The sequence below is a fragment of the Rhinoraja longicauda genome, chromosome 19 (genome assembly GCF_053455715.1).
Source record: "Rhinoraja longicauda isolate Sanriku21f chromosome 19, sRhiLon1.1, whole genome shotgun sequence".
Taxonomy (NCBI): domain Eukaryota; kingdom Metazoa; phylum Chordata; class Chondrichthyes; order Rajiformes; family Arhynchobatidae; genus Rhinoraja; species Rhinoraja longicauda.
Window position 1 is genome coordinate 26,659,058 of NC_135971.1, and position 19,815 is coordinate 26,678,872.

The following is a 19,815-nucleotide window of genomic DNA, read 5'->3' on the forward strand; positions in this document are numbered from 1 at the left end:
GCGGCTCAGGCAGCATCTCTGGAGAGATGGGTGAGGTTTCGGGTCGAAACCAGTCTTCAGACTGAGCGTCAGCGGAGAGGGGAAACTGGGTGTATGAAAAGGTACAAAACAAACCAGAACACGCACAGATGACCAACGGAAGGTGGAGCCCACAATGGTCCATTGTTGGCTGTGGAAGAGGTGATAACGAAGAGATACAAACAATGAAACCAGCAGGATGACTAAGGTGCGGGGGGAGCGGGGGGGGGGGGGGGGAGTTGTCGGAGTGAAGCCACATGCAAATTGGAGGAACAGCAGCTCATGTTGTGATTGGGCAGCTGACAACCCAGGGGCATGAGTATTGATTTCTCTAATTACAAGTAACCCCTGCGTTCCCTCTCTCTCTGTCCCTCCCCACCCCAGTCATCCCGCTGGTTTCACTGTTTGTATCCCCTGGTTATCACCTCATCCACAGCGAACAGTGAACCTTGTGGTGATCTAGTTTCCCTCTCCGCTGACTCTCGGTCTGAAGAAGGGTCCCGACCCGTAACGCCACCCATTCCTTCTCTCCAGAGATGCTGCCTGGTTTCTGATGCACAGACGAGCCGTGGTCTGCCTCGTGTAAGGCGCAGCGCTGCTCCGGCCCACCCCTCCCCCCGGCCCAAGGGAACGAGCCGGCTTACCTTCAGCACGGCGGCGTCAGGTTGCTTGGGGTGGGCGAAGGTGACGTTGTAGAACTGTATGCGAACGCCCAGTGTCGCTGGAGCCAGGGTTCCGTGAAGGGCCAGGGCGTGCTGGCGGTCCATGAACTCAAACACCTTCTCCGAGGCCCCGACCGCCTTTTTCACGTGAGGGTAGACATGGAGCAGGGCCTGGCGGGGCACACGGCACACCTCAGGGTCACGTCCCTCTCCCAGACACAGACGCCCCTCCTCCAGACAATAGACAAGAGACAATAGGTGCAGGAGGAGGCCATTCGGCCCTTCGAGCCGGCACCGCCATTCACTGCGATCATGGCTGATCATTCTCAATCAGTACCCCGTTCCTGCCTTCTCCCCATACCCCCTGACTTCGCTATCCTTAAGAGCTCTATCCAGCTCTCTCTTGAATGCATTCAGAGAATTGGCCTTCACTGCCTTCTGAGGCAGAGAATTCCACAGATTCACAACTCTCTGACTAAAAAAGTTTTTCCTCATCTCAGTACTAAATGGCAGACGCAGACGCCGCTCCCCAGATGCCCCTCCCCAGACGCGCCTGCCCAGACGCCCCTCCCCCAGAAGCCCGCCCCCCAAACGCCGACGCCCCTTTTCATGCTCACCAGCTGAGGACAGGACCACGGAGACGGCCACGAGGAGGAAGCGTCTGAGATGCGGCCGCAGACAGGACAGCAGTCTGGAGACGAGGCGGTGGCGGGCGTCTGGCCCGGTGTCTGAGCCCCCGTCTGGGGCAGGAAGCGGTGGGCCACCACCAGCCCCAGGGCGGTGACCGGGTAGGCGAGGGGCAGGCGGGTGGGGAGGGGCGTGCAGGAGCTCGGTGTGGGTGGGGCCCGCGGCCAGTGCCAGGCTGGCGTAGCAGGTGGCCAGTGCCGGCCACGGCTCGGCTAGACGCCTGGCGCACAGACGGACCAGCGGCCGCAGGCAGACGGACAGCGCAGCCAGCGGCCCCACCCCCCACAGCCACAGCTGCACCAGCGGCCCCAACCCCCACAGCCGCAGCGCCCCGCAACTGCCCGTCACGTCCAACATGGCCAGTGGCAGCAGCAACACTGGCAACGCCATCCTCCCTACAACACTGGCAGCGCCCACACTCCGTACACAGCACCACCAACACTCTGCCCACCTCACACTCCCATTCCCCCGGCCTGCACACTCCCTCCACACCCCCACCAACACTCTGCCCACCTCCCACTCCCACTCCCCCGGCCTGCACACTCCCTCCACAGCCCCACCAACACTCTGCCCACCTCCCACTACCCCGGCCTGCGATTCCCAAACATTTATGCACAGGGCAGTTTCACAGGGATGTGGGCCGCGCGTGAATTGGAATCGTTTCCCTTGATAATAATAAAAATTGTAATTGTCATATGTAGGTTGTCTCAGGGTCAACGGTACAATGAAATGTATTTGACAAGACAACGGGTCACCACAGCAGTAATATTCCAAGGATAAATAAGATTTTAAAAATTACATTCATAAGGTAAAAAGACAATATTAATAATAGGTTAAAAGACAATATTAAAAATAATCAACATATATGATTTGAAATGTATTTATGAGTTCAGAACCCTGATGGCCTGATGGTAGAAACTGTTCTTAAGTCTGGTGGTACGTGCAGACATACTTCTGTATCGTCTGCCTGACGGTAACAAGGAGAACAGTCTGCGTGCTCTGGATAGAACAACAAATAATAGAATACAGCTCCGAATACAATAACAAATAAAGAGCTGGGGGAGCCAGCGGAGCAGAGAGCACCCCCCCCCCCCCCCAACCCACCCCCTCCACCAGATGCCCCTCTGGTGAACAACATGGAGGAGACACAGGGAACTGCAGGTGTCGGAATCTTCAGCAAAACACAAAGTGCTGGAGAAACGCAGCGAATCAGGCTGCAACGGGGAGGGAATGGACAGGCGACGCTTTGGGTCGGGACCCTTCTTCAGACATCAGTCTTTCAGGCTTCACATCCAGAGAGGGTGAGGAGGAGGGGGGGGAGGAGAGGAGGATGGGGAGGAAGGGGCAGAGCAGTGGGGGGGGGGTGCAGGCAAGGGGAACGGAATGGGGGATGGAGAGGGCAAGGGATTAGAGCAGGTAAGGGGACGGAGAAGGAGAGGGGATGTAGCGGGGGGGCAGAGCGTAGGGGGGGGGGGCAGGGGAAGAGGGTAGGGGAAGGGGAAGAGCTTAAGAGGAAGGCTGGGGAGGGGAGAACGGGACGGAGGAATGGGGCGAAGGATAGGGCAGAGTGGGGAGGGAAGGAAGGAGGGGAGGCAGAGGAGGGGTGGGGTAAGGGGCATGGAGGGGGGGGGTGCCCGGCCTCTGGGTCATATTCAGAGCAGCACCCTCAGTACCCCAGCCGCCAAACCCCACAACTCACACTCTCTACCCCCAACGCCCTCTCCCACACTCACCTCCCCCCCTACAGCTCCATCTCCCCTCCCCCTCCCCTCCCCCACTCTCTCCCCAACACCCTCTCCCCCCTCACCCCGCAACTCCTTCTCCTCACCCCTCCCCTGCAGCTCCCTTTCCCCTCTAACTCCCACTCCCCTCCTCAACCCCCCAGCAACACCCTCTGCTCACCCCCCTCCCCCCGCAACTCCCTCTCCCCCCCCCGCAGTTCCCTCTCCCCCTCTAACCCCCTCTCCCTACGTCACCATCTACCCCAACCTCCTCAACACCACCCCATCACCACATCCCTCCCCCAACTACATCCCCTCACAGCCCGACCAACTCCCTCTCCCCCTACCTCACCATCAACACACGCCAACCCCCTCAACACCAGCCCCTTCACCAACTCCCTCCCCAGCCGCTCCCATCCAAGTCCCTCTCCTCACCTACAACCCCCCCCCCGTTATTCCCCCACAATTCCCTCCCCTCTCCCTACCTCACTCCCTCTTAACTCGCCCCCCCCCCCGACACGTTTAACTCCACCCTCTTCGCAGTTACTTCCTATTCTCCCCTCCCCATGCTCGCCGCCTCCTTTCCCTCCGTCTCTCCCCGACCTGCCGGGGGGGGGGGGGGGGGTGGCAGAGGAGAGAGGGAGCGGGCGTGGAGGGAGGGGGAAGAGGAAAATGGAGCGAGGGGGAAACATAACATAACATAACAACACTTTATTGTCACTCGGCACAACACCGAGCGAAATTTCAGCAGTCACACAAACCACAGCAAAAAAGAAAAGAACACAGGACACCCGACCCCAACACAAACATCCATCACAGTGACTCCAAACATTCCCTCACTGTGATGGAGGCAACAAAACTTCCCCTCCCTTCCCCCCGCACACACGGACAGGCAGCTCGACCCCTACCGAGGCAAACGACACGCACAGCCCCCGCAAGGGGATGGAAGGCCCCCCGGCCAAGCCGCCCCGGGCACCGAAACGTCCCGCGGCCGCACCGGGCGATGTTAAGTCCAGCGGCCGAGCCGCACCGGGCACTGAAACGTCCCGCGGCCGAACAGCGCTGACGACGTTAAGTCCAGCGGCCAAGCCGCACCGGGCACTGAAACGTCCCGCGGCCACACCGGGCGATGTTAAGTCCAGCGGCCAAGCCGCACCGGGCACTGAAACGTCCCGCGGCCACACCGGGCAATGTTAAGTCCAGCGCCCAAGTCGCACCGGGCACTGAAACGTCCCGCGGCCGAGCCGCACCGGGCACTGAAACGTCCCGCGGCCGCACCGGGCGATGTTAAGTCCAGCGGCCAAGCCGCACCGGGCACTGAAACGTCCCGCGGCCGAGCTGCGCCGGCGATGTTAACGCCCCGCAGCCGAGCCGCGCCGGGCGATGGAAGGCCCCGCGGGCGAGCTGCGCCCCGGGGAAGAGACCTAATAAAAGAAAGGTTTACCCCCGCCCCCCCCCACCCCACCCCACCCCACCCCACACCCCCACCACACATACACAGCCAAAAACAGAAACAAAAACCATCCCAACACCGACACAAAACAAAAACAAAAAAGACAACAGACTGCCAGAGAGCCGCGGGGTGTTGGGGGTGGGGGGGAGGGGGAGGAAGGGGGAGGGGAGGGGGGAGGGGTGGGAGAAGGGGGGAGGGAGAGGGGAGGGAGGGGGAGGGGGGAAGGGGAGGGGGGAGGGAGGGGGACCTCCCCTTTTCCCAGTACCCGTCTTTCCCCGTTGGGCCAGTCCTCGTAGGGTTTCCATTGTAACCGGGAGGAGGGGAGGAAGGGAAGGGGGAGGGAGGGAGGGAGGAGGGAGGTGTGGAGGGAGGAGGGGAGGGTGAGGGAGGGGGAGGGGAGGGGGGAAGGGGGGGAGGGGGGGAGATGGAGGGGGGAGGGAGAGGGGAGGGAGAGGGGTGGGAGGGGGTAGGGGTGAGGGGGAGGGAGTGGGGAAGGGGAACCACCCGTTTTCCCAGTACCCCTCTTTCCCCGTTGGGCCCGTCCTTGTAGGGTTTCCATTGTAACCGGGAGGCGGGGAGGGAGGGGGCAGGGAGGGAGGAGGGGAGGGGGATGGAGGGGGGAGGAGGGAAGGGGTGAGAGGTGAGGGGGGATGGGGTGGAGGGGGGAAGGGGGGGATGTGGAGGGAGGGGGGAAGGGGGGAGGGAGGGGATCTCCCCTTTTCCCAGTACCCCTCTTTCCCCGTTGGGCCCGTCCCCGAGGGGTGAGGGAGGTGTGGAGGGATGGGGAGGGAGTTGGGGAGGAGGGGGGGAGGGAGTGGGGATGGAGGTGGGAAGGAGTGGGGAGGAAGGGGTTGAGGGGGGAAGGGGGACCTCCCCTTTCTTTTTTCGAAACACTTGCCCCGGTGGCCCACGAGCATAGGGGCTCCATGCTGATCTGTGTATGTTAAGTGACTTGCTATAAAAAACACAACTTTAAAAAACAATCAGTTGCTTATCGCAACAATGTAGCAACCATCTCACACAAGCATTGTGACGTCACAAGCTGAAGACCTTGGAAAAAAAAGGTTAAAAATAAAAAAATGTAAATTTGTAAAGAGTAGACACCCAATAGCAGCTGCTTGTCCATTGTGACATCACACGCTGAATACCGCGGGGGGGGGGGGGGGAAGGGGGGTCAGCTCGAGTTCATCTCACAGGGGCATTGTGACATCACAATGAAGATTAATCCGCACCGCAGCGCCCCCCTTCTGTAAAAACTTCGATAAATCAGGGGGGGCAGCGCTTTACAACCTCTGTAACTTAAAATATATACGACCAAATTAAATGAAAATATCACGGCCGGTCAGCCGGGAGGTTGGCGATTAAGTCGGTACAAAAACCGTGGCGCGACTGTTTACCGTTTTGCCGAAATCACTGATACAAATAAACATGTAACAAACATATTGATATATTCACAAGATCTGAGTTTTAATAGTATACTAGAAAAGAGGGCCCGTTGGGCCCGTCCCCACACCCCCCATTCTCTCCTCCCCCAGCCCCACTCTTACTCTCCAAGTGTGCCCGTTGGGCCCGTCCTCCTGATCTGTGTATGTAAAGTGACCACTATAGCCTTCTTTTTTTTTTTTTTCCCTAATCAGATGTTTTTGTTTTTTTCCTAATCAGATGTGCAGCACTTTGGTCAACGTGGGTTGTTTTTAAATGTGCTATACAAATAAAACTGACTTGACTTGACTTGACTTGACTTGCAATAACAAAAAAGACTTCTTGGAAGCTTTTCGAAACAATGTAGCCGTCACAAGCTGAAAACTAAATCCTTGCTGAAAACTAAATCCTTTTCTGGAAACTTTTGGAAACAAATGTAGCCCCTTCAAGAAAAGGGTTAGAAATGAAAAATTTAAACTTTAATATCTCTCTAGCTTTAAAAAGGTAGCTTCAATTTGAACGAAAGTACTTACAATAGTTGCCCAGGTTAATGGTGAATACGGCGGTACAAAAATCGTAGCGCTTTGGTGTACCGTCTTGGAGGAGTAGAGTTTGTAAGTTAAACTTCGGAATCTTCCGTACATACACACATACATCCATACATACGAACGCAGAGTTTTAGTATTATATAGATAGATAGATAGATAGATAGATAGATAGATAGATAGATAGATAGATAGATAGATAGATAGATAGATAGATAGATAGATAGATAGATTGATAGATAGATAGATAGATAGATAGATAGATAGATAGATAGATAGATAGATAGATAGATAGATAGATAGATAGATAGATAGATAGATAGATAGATAGATAGATAGATAGATAGATAGATAGAGAGAGAGAGAGATAGATAGATAGATAGATAGATAGATAGATAGATAGATAGATAGATAGATAGATAGATAGATAGATAGATAGATAGATAGATAGATAGATAGATAGATAGATAGATAGATAGATAGATAGATAGATAGATAGATAGATAGATAGATAGATAGATAGATAGATAGATAGATAGATAGATAGATAGATAGATAGATAGATAGATAGATAGATAGATAGATAGATAGATAGATAGATGGATGGATGGATGGATGGATGGATGGATGGATGGATGGATGGATGGATGGATGGATGGATGGATGGATGGATGGATGGATGGATGGATGGATGGATGGATGGATGGATGGATGGATGGATGGATGGATGGATGGATGGATGGATGGATGGATGGATGGATGGATGGATGGATGGATGGATGGATGGATGGATGGATGGATGGATGGATGGATGGATGGATGGATGGATGGATGGATGGATGGATGGATGGATGGATGGATGGATGGATGGATGGATGGATGGATGGATGGATGGATGGATGGATGGATGGATGGATGGATGGATGGATGGATGGATGGATGGATGGATGGATGGATGGATGGATGGATGGATGGATGGATGGATGGATGGATGGATGGATGGATGGATGGATGGATGGATGGATGGATGGATGGATGGATGGATGGATGGATGGATGGATGGATGGATGGATGGATGGATGGATGGATGGATGGATGGATGGATGGATGGATGGATGGATGGATGGATGGATAGATAGATAGATAGATAGATAGATAGATAGATAGATAGATAGATGATTCCAGAAGAACTGGGAGAGGTTCTCAGATTCACTGATTTTAATACAATGTAATTTCTCCCAATATATTGATGTTAATATGTACATTCATCAATGCTAATAGTTCAATTTCACAACTGCGTGCAATCAGATCCAGGAAATGTGACACAAAGGACCGTGGATAAATGTTTCAGACACCCGTTGCAGCGAACAGTTCAACATCATGAACACAGCGGGACAGGAAGCCGGAGATGTGCTCGGGTTGTGTTGCCCGTAAAGACCCAGAAACTGCTGAAACAATGAACATTAAACAGATTCAGTTGAGGTGGTGGGGGGAGAGATGGGGTGGGGTGGTGGGGTTGGATTGGCAGTTGGATGGACAAAGGGCTAAGATGAAAAGAGAAAAGGTTTAAGCGACGGAAATGAGGGTAGAGGAGACGTAAAATATCAATCCAGAGCAAGGACTATAAGTGGGAGGAGACGGTGGTGGGGGTGCGGTATGGGAAAGGAATACACTGCTTAGTTGCACAGATGTTCAGTTCAGCTCAGTTTAGTCTATTGTCACGTGTACCGAGCTACAGTGAAAAGCTTTTTGTTGCATGTTCACCAGTCAGCAGAAAGACAAAACATGATTACCATCGAAGCATTTACAATGGGGGACTTCAAGTGTTGACTTTGAGAGTAGGATTTTAAAGGGCGAAGGCCCTTAGAACGCCCGCGACGGACGTTGGGCGACAACGGGAGTTTAGCGCGTATAACCGGATATGTTCCACCCTGAATGTTCTTCTCAAGGTTAAGCGACCCCAGCAAACGACGTTTCTGAAACGTGTTTGTGAAATCTTTCTTCAGCAGCGTGTTTCTGGTAAACGAGGTAAGTTTGCCGTGATAGGTTCTTCTGAATATTTCATACCCTCTCTGGCTTAATTACATTGTTCCTTTATAATAACTAGATCTACACTTTGGAGATTGGGAAGGATAAGTTACGAAAGTGTTGGCGGTCAAATCTTTTAGCGATCGCAGTGCTATTAGCTTCAGGATCGTTTTTGATCGAGACAGGTAGAACGTACTACTTAAAATTCTGAACAGGGGCAAGGCTAACTTTGATGGTATTAGACAATAACTTGTTAAATTTGATTGGGCCAAATAGCTCCCCGGCAAACGAACGTCCGGTAAGTGAAGTATTTTTTAATAGTGTGGGGGCCAGAGTGGATGATATGCATGTTCCTGTTGGAGTGAGGTGCGAAGCGGGAAGCTTGGATCACGAACGAAATTCAGGCTCTGGTCAGGCAAAAGAAGGAGTTACGGGACAGGTATAGGAAGCCGGGGTCAACTGTATCACTGGAGGAGTTTCTGGAACTGATGGCCATACTTAAGAATTCCATGCTCAATATAACCGATCAGTACTTGGCTTTTCAAATTATTTAGGACTTTTGCCATCTCCCGCGGTGTATACACAGATGAACACACTTTTAGCTCGTATATTGGAACCCTTTATTCGTAAATTGCCAAGAGAATCCTTTGGGACTTCGCTTTACAATATCTGCCTGGAATATCTCATGTTCCCCATTTGCTCTCCGGATTTCCATCCTACGTGCATACATCCCAGTGTGTTCCGCGTAAATCCCAAGGCATTCAATTGATACCAGCTGCCGATACCTGACACGTATCCCCTTCTTTTCCTGACCAGGGCTGTCATATGAGGGAAGATTGAAATGAGTTTAGAAGGATGAGAGGGAATCTGATAGAAACATATAAAATTATAAAAGAACTGGACAAGCTAGAAGCAGGAAAAATGTTTCCAATGTTGGCGGGGTCCAGAACCAGGGACACAGTCTTAGAATAAAGGGTGAGCCCATTTAAATCTGAGGTGAGAAGGAACGTTTTCACCCAGAGAGTTGTGAATTTGTGGAATTCTCTGCCACAGACGGCAGTAGAGGACAAATCACTGGATGAATTTAAGAGAGAGTTAAATAGAGCTCTGGGGGGGCTAGTGGAATCAAGGAACATGGGGAGAAGTTGGGCACAGGTTACTGATTGTGGATGATCAGGCATGATCACAATGAATGGTGGTGCTGGCTCGAAGGGCCGAATGGCCTCCTCCTGCACCTATTTTCTAGTTTTCTAGTTTTCTATGTTTCTATCAGAGGTTGTGTAGGCCGGGACTCCGTTTCTTGGAGGGCAAGAAGATTAGGGGTGATCTTATTGAGGTTTATAAAATCATGAGACTAATAGATTAAGTAGATACACAGAGTCTCTTGCCCTGAGTAGGTGAATCGAGGACCAGAGGACGTAGGTTGAAGGCGAAGGGAAAATTATTTAATAGGTATCTAAAGGATAACCTTTTCATACAACGGAAGGTGGATGTATGGAACAAGCTGCCGGGGGATGTAGTTGAGGCTGGGACTATCCCAACATTTAAGAAACAGTTAGACAGTTACATCGATAGGACAGGTTTGGTGGTATATGAACCCAGTCGGCTGGCCAAAACAATTTGGCCCTTGTCAAAGTCGCTCACGTCTTTACTCCTGCCCATTTCTCCTGCATCCAACACATCACCTTCAAGAACTGACTGTTCACTTGCTGCCAAATATATTCCACCCCTTGACAGGTGCCATTGTAACACGATAATCAACGTTATACACTTCGCCTGTCATTGGTCATAATGTTTTGGCTGATCGGTGTATGTTTTGCAACATACGAGGAATTTCATTTGCCATACAGTCATCCCCATAACAAGCAACAGTACACGCAAAATACAGTTTAACATGAACACCCACCATAGTGACTCCTTCACATTCCATACTGTGATGGAAGGCGAACAAAGGTTCAATATCTGCCCTTCTTTGTCCTCCAGCGGTCGCGGGGCCTTTAACCTTCCGTTGACGGGACGATCTTGACTCCTGTAGCCGGCGGCGGGCCTTGCTCGTCCGGGCGATCAAGCTCCCGCATCAGGTGGGAATCTCAGCTCCCCCCGCGCCGGGCTATCTACCCCGGGTCGGGGCTTGTCGAACCTCATGCGGCTTTTGGACAGCCAGAAGGGGCGCTATATGAGGATGCCGTTCATTGACTTTTGTTCAGCTTCCAATACCGCAGTCCGCACCAGACTTGCTGAGAAGCTGCTGGAATTGGGGCTTAACACTCCTCTGTGTGCCTGGATCCTGGACTTTCTCACCGCCAGGCTCCAAGTGGTGAGGATGGGGGAACACATATCTAGCTGCCTCACGCAGAACACAGGCTCCCCTCAGGGTTGCGTCCTTAGCCCCCTACTGTACTCCCTGTACACACATGACTGTGTGGACAGGTTTAGCTCAAGCTGCATCATCAAGTTTGCTGATGACACTGTGGCGGAGGGCCGAATCACCGACAACGATGAGAAGGCCTACCGGGAGCAGGTGGCTGATCTGGCACTCTGGTGTCGGGACAATAGCCTCCTGTTGAATGTCAAAAAATTAAGGAGCTGATTGTGGACTTTAGAAGGGCTTAACATCCAAGGACGTACACGCCACTGGAAATAAATGGGTCTACTGTGGATAGGGTGAACAGCTTTAAATACCTGGGAGTCCACATCAAAGAGGATCTGACATGGACAACACACATTGCCGCACTGGTGGGTAAGGCAAGGCAGCGCCATTACCACCTCAGACAGCTGAGGACATTCAGAGTGTCTCAGAGGATCCTTCACTGCTTCTACTCTGGGGCTGTAGAGAGCATCCTGTCCGGCAACATCACAGTCTGGTTTGGGAACAGCTCTGCCCAGGACAGGAAGGCCCTGCAGAGAGTAGTGCGTTCGGCAGAACGCACAATGGGAACTACACTCACCCCCCTGCAGGACCTATACATCAGGAGGTGCAGATCAAAAGCAAGCAGGATTATGAGGGACCCCTACCACCCCAACAACGGACTGTTCCAGCTGCTTCGGTCAGGCAAACGCCTCCGCTGTCATGCTGTGAAAACGGAGAGGATGACACGGAGTTTCTTCCCACAGGCCATAGGACTGTTAACTACTATAACTCCAGGGACTAAATTTTATTTTCTGTGTTAATTTTAATTTATATGCTGTAATTGTAATTTTTTTGCACAATCCGCAGGCATTGCCACTTTCATTTCACTGCACATCGTGTATGTGTATGTGACGAATATACTTGACTTGACCGCTCTCAACCCGAGTCTGTGAACTCCTCGAGTTAAATCTGCAGGCCGCGGTTGGAGCGGCGATCCGAGGCAAGGTATCGCACGCTCAGATGTTAAGTCCACGGCCCCGCGGTAAGTTCACGAGGTTAATTCCCGGGATGGCGGGACTGTCATATGTTGAAAGAATGGAGCGACTGGGCCTCTATTAACTGGAATTTCGAAGGATGAGAGGGGATCTTTTAGAAACACATAAGATTATTAAGGGATTGGACACGTTAGAGGCAGGAAACATGTTCCCCATGTAGGGGAGTCCAGAACCAGGGGTCACAGTTTAAGAATAAGAGTTAGGCCATTTAGAACGGAGACGAGGAAAAACGTTTTCATCCAGAGACTTGTGAATCTGTGGAATTCTCTGCCACAGACGGCAGTGTAGGCCAATTCTCTGGATGCTTTCATGAGAGATTTAGATAGATTTCTTAGAGACAGCGGAGTCAAGGGATATGGGAGAGAAGGCAGGAACGGGGTACCGATTGTAGAAGTTCAGCCATGATCACATTGAATGGCGGTGGTTGTTCGAAGGGCCGAATGGCCTACTCCTGCATCTATTGTCTATTGTCTATTGTCTAAACGCAGGCAGGTGGGAATAATGTAGCTGGGACATGTTGGCAGGTGTGGGCAACTTAGGCCGAAGGACCTGTATCACTCTACGACTCTGTGACTCTCTAGTCCGCAGCCTGCTAATGTTCCATGTACCTTTATTTCCTCCATACCGATGAGCCTATCTCATGTACTGCACTGTTCTATGTTCTATGCTCCTGGAAGGCTGGAACGCGCTGCCGAGGGTGGTGGTGAAAGCAGATACGATAGTGGTCATCATCACAAATATCACAAACAGCAGAGGTTCCAGCTCCGTTCGCTGCGGTACTACACTTGTCATAGAGCCCCAGCCAGAAAATCTACATTCCAACATAGCCCTCTGCCTCTTCCCAATAAGACGGTTCCGAATCCATACGATCAAGTCATCTTGAATCCTGTACACCTTAATCGCCTGGATCAAAGTGGTGCTGACTAACCTTATTTAGCCTATTCTCGTTCAAATAAGAGTAATTACTGTCTCGAAGAATGCCCTCCAATAGCTTCTTTGCCATTGATGAGAAGCTCAACGGATAATAGTTCCCTTGGTTTTCACTAGGTATTTCTTCCGCACCACCACATCTCGATCATAAACTGTCTTATCATATTTGTATTATCTACACTTATATTATCTACACTTGCTACACTTGAGGGCGTGCAGCGTAGGTTTACTAGGTTAATTCCCGGAGTGGCGGGACTGTCATATGTTGAAAGACTGGAACGACTAGACTTGTATACACTGGAATATAGAAGGATGAGAGGGGATCTTATCGAAACGTATAAGATTATTAAGGGGTTGGACACGTTAGAGGCAGGAAACATGTCCCCAATGTTGGGGAGTCCAGAACAAGGGGCCACAGTTTAAGAATAAGGGGTAGGCCATTGAGAACGGAGATGAGGAAAAACATTTTCAGTCAGAGAGTTGTGAATCTGTGGAATTCTCTGCCTCAGAAGGCAGTGGAGGCCAATTCTCTGAATGCATTCAAGAGAGAGCAAGATGTAGCTCCTAAGGATAGCGGAGTCAGGAGGTATGGGGAGAAGGCAGGAACGGGGTACTGATTGAGAATGATCAGCCATGATCACATTGAATGGCGGTGCAGGCTCGAAGGGCCGAATGGCCTCCTCTTGCACCTATTCTCTATTGTCTATTGTCTATCCTCCAAGCCCTTCTCCTGGGTGAATAAAGATGCAAAGTACTGCTTTATTTCCTCACCTACATTATGCGATTCGACGCATAAATCCCTGCTTGATCTTTAAATGTTCCCACCTCCCCCAGCACCACCCCCCACCCCCCCCCCCCCCCGCCATTCCCTTTGTTCTAACGGGCGTGTAAGAAATCATGGGACGTTCCTTAATCTGCCTGGTGATACATTTCATGCCTCTTCTCGCGGCTCTCATTGTCCGCTAGAGTTTCCGACTCGCTTTATATTCCTGCAAAGCCGCGTCTAATGCCTCATTCTTAAACCTGACAATCTTCCTTCATGAGCTCTTACAACACCATTCGTCACCCACTGACCCTTTCAATTGCCATCTTTATCTCTCAACCTCAGTGGGAAATGCTGATCCTGCACTTTGATCATAAGGCGTGTTGATTTCGTCATATAATCTAAGGAACAATGCCTCAATTAAGTACTTTCCCCCAACATCCAGACCTGTCCCTATTCAAAACACTCTTCCGCACTTTCCCCGCACATCTTCTTTAACGTTCAAACTTAGCCACTACTCACCCAAGAACGGATTACCTGTCACGTGATTCGAAAATAACTAAGGTAGGTTTACACACACAGTGATTTTATTACAATCCAATTTTTTCTCTCAAAATATCGATGTCGATGAAAAGATTAATCAATTTTAATCGTTCTATTTCACTAGAGCGTACATTTAAACCGAGAAATATAACACACAGGATCGCAGGTTAATGTTGCAGCTCCCTGTTGTAGAGAACCGTTAGCTACCCAGAGCAACGCGGAGCAGGACACAACGGCCGTGTTATCCGGACATCCACAGTAAATGCACCAACAATGAATTTCGGATGGGTACAAATTCCAGAGATCAAAAGAGAGAAAGTGTGAAAGAAGCTAAGGATACAGGAGGCGTAAAAATATAGAGCCAGAGGAAGAAATATAGGTGGAAAGGTGCAGGAAGGAACTGCGGATGGCGGTTTACATAGACGTTGGACACAAAATGCTGGAGAAACTCAGCGGGAAAGGCAGCGTCTCTGGAGAGAAGAGATGGGTGACGTTTCGGGTCGAGACCCTTCTTCAGACTAAACGTCAGGGGAGAGGGCGACACAGAGATAAGGAGGTGTAATGAGTGAGAATGAGACATCAAAGGGGATGCAGCACAAAGAAAATGTAGAACAAATCATTGTTAGCTAGGAGACGGTGACAACAAAGCAAACAGAGATTATATAATCGAGGACAGTCAGACTCGTGGGGAAAACTGGAAGGGGGAGGGATGGAGAGGGCACACGCTGGAGGGGGGGGTGAATGCGCGTTCACGTAGTAAACAACAAAGAGAGGGGGAAGCATGTAGGTTGATACTGAAGTTGTGGATCATATGGATTTGGGGCAAAAAGGATGTGCCGGATATTGATGTTAGAAGAACAAATAAGTCACGCATGAACTCGCCTTGAACAGGTGTTGCGAACGCGCTACATGGGAAATATATCGGGGCTAGCAAGTTACAATAATTTGGACATTGGGATAACATTTTATTCCACGAAGAGTCCTGCCCAACATGCCCGCTCTGGATGGAACCAAATTCACCGAACAGCACGATCATGTGAGATCATAGATTGATGGGCTGCGTCATATCCCACCTCCAGTTCTAGGCAACTGGCGCGCCGGTGTCATGAGTTTAAAGATAATACTCGTTAAATGTGTAAATGCGTTCTTCACCTCCTGTCTAAATTTCCTCTGTGTAATCCCGTAGATACACGTGTTGGCGCAGGAGCTGACGTGCATGAGCAAGACCCCAACGTCATAGGCGATGTAAGATGGGCTTGAGTGATCCCCGCTCACGAAGTTCACAGTGACCCGAGTGCAGATGAAAGTTACAGCGATCGTTGTCCAAAGCACTATGAAGGCGCCGGACACGGTGAGCAGTAAAACGATCGACTTCCGCCGATTCTCCGCCTCCGTGTCCTTGCTATCCACTGCCTTCAGGCGACGACGGACTCTGTTGGCCGCTATGATGTTTTTGACCGTCAGTCCGTTGAACAATAGGATTATTAGGAAGGGTAGCAAGGGGTTAGAGATGGTACACATCCACGAAAAAACCAACCACCAATCGGACATGAAGTAGGCGCGTTTGGGTCGGCACCCCCATTTCACACTATCCACGGTGAAGTGTGGCTCGTACATTAAGTTAAAGGGGATGTACTTCAAGCAGCTCAGTGCGCATAAGGACACAATGACCGTGACGGCCGTCCGATCCGTACAATAGGTGAGTCTCAGCTTCGGGCAGCAAATGCTGACAAAACGGTCAAAGGTGAAGGACATGGTTAACCAGACGGAATAGTCCAGAGTAACGACCCGCAGGTATATATTGGAAGGACAAATTGCGCTGAGGGAGAGGAAGGAGTTGGCGATATAGTACATGTAGATTTTATGAATTAACACGTGAAAGATGAGAACGAGGAGGTTGGAGATTGCCATCGCCACCATGTACCGGGTGATTCCTTTCGAGAGCCCGCACTTACCCCGGTAGAGGATCGCAGCCGTCAGCACGTTCGCTGGGGGAAGAGCAAAGTACAGTGAAATTAATATTTAAATGGAACCACCGAAGTAATGGAGCTGAAGTTACGATTGATTGTTGCGCAGCGCGACAGCCCTCAGCGAAGCGAATCACAAGAACCACTTAGTGTTAGTAAGACGAGGCTCGTTCACTGCTCCATTCTTCAGAAACTCATCATATTAATTATCACAACATCATGTGCTCTTTAAACTCGAGTTTGCGTTTTCATTCCTCCTTTAAAAACACCGCATTAAATCCCCGTAATGTCCACTCTTTCGACATCTGTCCACATATCTCCTATTCCCTCCATTTATGGCCGCTGACGCCGATGCACTGCGTCGGAAGTTGCAATTTCTGTGTTGATCGCACATCGGATTACTGTAAAGTGCCGGAGAGGATGGAACAGGCTGTCAGAGTACTCACGGTTCGTCAGGAGGAAGCATTAAACAATCTCATCACAGCTTACCAGGGATACCAAACGCAGCCAGGATCGGATAGCTAATTTCATGGACGTATATAATTGGGGCCCGTTCCATCTGATTGTCCCAGTGAAGTTCGGGAACACAATGGAGCGATAGCGCAGTTCGGATGTTCTTTAATACTCCCACCAACTCCCCAGTGGGGACGGGAGAATGACGTAACCCCGATATTAGTCACACTCTCTTGAACAAACACGTTTCTTTCCGTGTGTGTGCGCGTGTGGGTGTGTATGTGTGTGTGTGTGTGTGTGTGTGTGTGTGTGTGTGTGTGTGTGTGCGTGCGTGTGTGTGGGTGTGTGTGTGTGTGTGTGTGTGTGTATGTGTATTTGTGTGTTTGCGCGCGCCCGCGTGTGTATGTGTGTGTGTGAGAGTGAGCGAGTGTGCGTGGGCGTTTGTGTGTGTGTAGATTCGTGTACATGTATGTTTGTGCGGTGTTGTGCGCGCGCGTGCGTGAGTAATTGTGAATGTGTGGGTATATGTTTGTGTGTGCGTGTGCGTAGATTCGTATATGTGTGTGGTTGTGCGTTCATCAATTCATGAATTAGTAAGTAATGGAAGTAAGTTAGGCAATTCAGCACAACGAATCTAGTCCGCCATTCAATCATGACTCGCCTATCTTTCTGTCACAACCTCATTCTCCAGCTTTCTCCCCATAACGTTTTCACCATTACCAATCAAAAATCTGTGAATCTCAACATTAAAAATACCCGATGACTTGGCCTCCACAGCCGTCTGATGGAGTTATATTTTTAGGTCACCCAATTATATGCAGGCAGATCGTGAAAAGATGTAGGACAAAAGTGTTATTGTAATTAGTGATTTCCACTTTTCCAATTTTGACTGGAACTCACTTGAAAAGTGAGTTTCGGATAGAACTGAAATGGGTAGATGCCTCTGGGAAGTTTCTTGAAAAATGCGTGTAGTCAAACTCGGGATGGGACAGCACTAAAACATATTGGGAATGCGTCCGATCAGGTGATTATATTTGAAAGGTTTCGCATTTTGAGGACAATGATCATAATTCAATAAGTTATAGAGATATTATACTCTTCGTCAATAAAAGGAAGCGTATGCAAAGTTAAGAAACTGGTACCAGGTGAATATACTGAAAGAAACGGAAACAAACGACTGGGGGCGCTAAAAGAGGCCATGAAAGGTTCCTGGCAATTGGTAGTAAGGGGAAACCCACAGCATTTTATGGATATATTATAAGCAAAAAAATGGGAGCATTCATTGTTCATAATATAGGGTTGTAGGCTTTTCTCTTTACTATTTCTCACTGGAGCTCTTCTGTGTACAGGCCCTGATGTAAATGCTGTGTATTTCCATTGCTTTATATTTGCATCTGGTAAATTCAGACCCGTGAGTTCAGGCACAGTCTGTGAGGCGGGGGCAAGATATTGTACTGTAGGAGAGCACCAGGCTTCAATTCGTGCTCAGCGTTGAGGTAGCTGTCTCTGAAGGCTGGAAGCGAGCAATGAAGTGGACAGAGCTACACGCAGTCCACGCAGTCAGCTACACGCAGTAAGGGCAAATGTAGACACAAAGAACTGCAGACGATGGAAATTTGAGCTAAACGCCAAATGTTTTATTAATACATCGGCTAGGAAGAATCTGCGAAGGATGTGGGTAGGCGAAGTTTCTCGTCCCTTTTCTGTCAGGTTCAGCATATTATCCGCCAATCCACCCAGTTCCTATTGAAGAATAACCTCGCAGGTCGGTAAAGTGAAATATTTTGTGGATCTTCCGCACTCCGATTCACCTGCATTAAACTTCAATGATCCGCGGATATGAACACCAAAACCGATCTCAATGTCCATCACATGTTCGCTCCATCTTGTCTCACTGCGGGTGTAGTTCTGATTTCCCAACCTACCCAGTGGGACGCCTGCAATTTGTTAAATCTTCACTTTCTCTCCAGATGTAACATCCTTGACCCCTGGTTGTCTTTCCCTTTGCACTACCTGTTGCATTTGTCTATGGTTTGGTTGTTCTCATGAATGGCACGACTTAACTGCAGAGCCCGCGAACGAAGTATCTGGTGACAATAATAAACGGACGCCGATACCACTCTCTCTGCCAGGACTGCGCTGTACTGCAACATGACTATTGTTGTCGAGTAATCTCCGCAATGACGGTCAATGCGCCAACAACAGGGAAACTGCCCCTATGAGTGGAAGTGTCAAAGACTAGAGGACACAGCTTCAATGTGTGCGAGTGGTAAATGGAGGCGTGCGGGGACAGTTACACAGCGCATGTTGAGTCGCTGGAACGCTGTCAAAAGTGCTGGGAAAGCCCAAGATGATAACGACATTTAAAAGGCTTCTGGATAAGCACATGTATGTGCTGGGAATGGAGTAGAATGGATTGTTTATAGACAAAATAGATTGGCTTATCTTGACATGGTTGACAGATATTTTGGTCCGAAAACCATGTTACTGTCGCGTAGTGCTCTATGTTCTATATTTAGCAGTTTTGAAACATTGAAACCGAACCACTAACAGTTCTTCTGACATTGCAGTCCATTTTGAATTGCCCACCCGCCGGTCATAAAAGCAATTGTTGTAGAATTTGCAACTCGGCCGTTCAAACCTATCCTGTCATTGAATTTGCTCATTCCTGATCTACTCTGGCCATGTGTCTCATTATATGCAAGTTCCCAATTGCTCTCAATGCCTTGATCGTTACCAAGCTTCACCTTAAATACCACTGACGGGCGACGCCCCCTCTTCCCGCGCCTGTAACTGAACAGGATAAAGGGAGCATCGAGGACATCCCGTTAACGATACGATACGATACGAAGGAACTTTGTTCATCCCCGGAGGGAACTTGGTCTGCCAACAGTTGTAACACACAACAAGGTACACGAAAAACTTGAAATGAAAATTTAATTAAACATGAAGAGAAATGAAAAAGACAGCGATTTTTGGGTGCAAGAATAGGCCATTCGGCCCTTCAAGACAGCACCACATTCAATGTGATCATTCTCAATCAGTACCCCGGTCTTGCCTTCTCCCCATACTCTGCTATCTTTAAGGGCTCTATCTAGCTCTCTCTTGAATGCATTCAGAGAATTGGCCTCCACTGCCTTCTGAGGCGCAGAATTCCACAGATTTCCAACACTATGACTGAAATTCTTTTTCCTCATCTCAGTTCTAAATGGCCTACC

General features: G+C 49.9%; 1 protein-coding gene across 1 annotated transcript in view; it reads left to right on the forward strand.

The window, feature by feature from the left end:
• Positions 1–15,726: 15,726 nt before the first annotated feature.
• The window catches only part of LOC144602554 (zinc finger SWIM domain-containing protein 1-like), a 16,420-nt gene continuing 12,331 nt past the window's right edge, over positions 15,727–19,815 (forward strand). The window contains exon 1 of the mRNA XM_078415684.1: positions 15,727–15,731. Coding sequence (XP_078271810.1) covers positions 15,727–15,731 — 5 coding nt within the window. The remainder of the gene's footprint in view (positions 15,732–19,815) is intronic.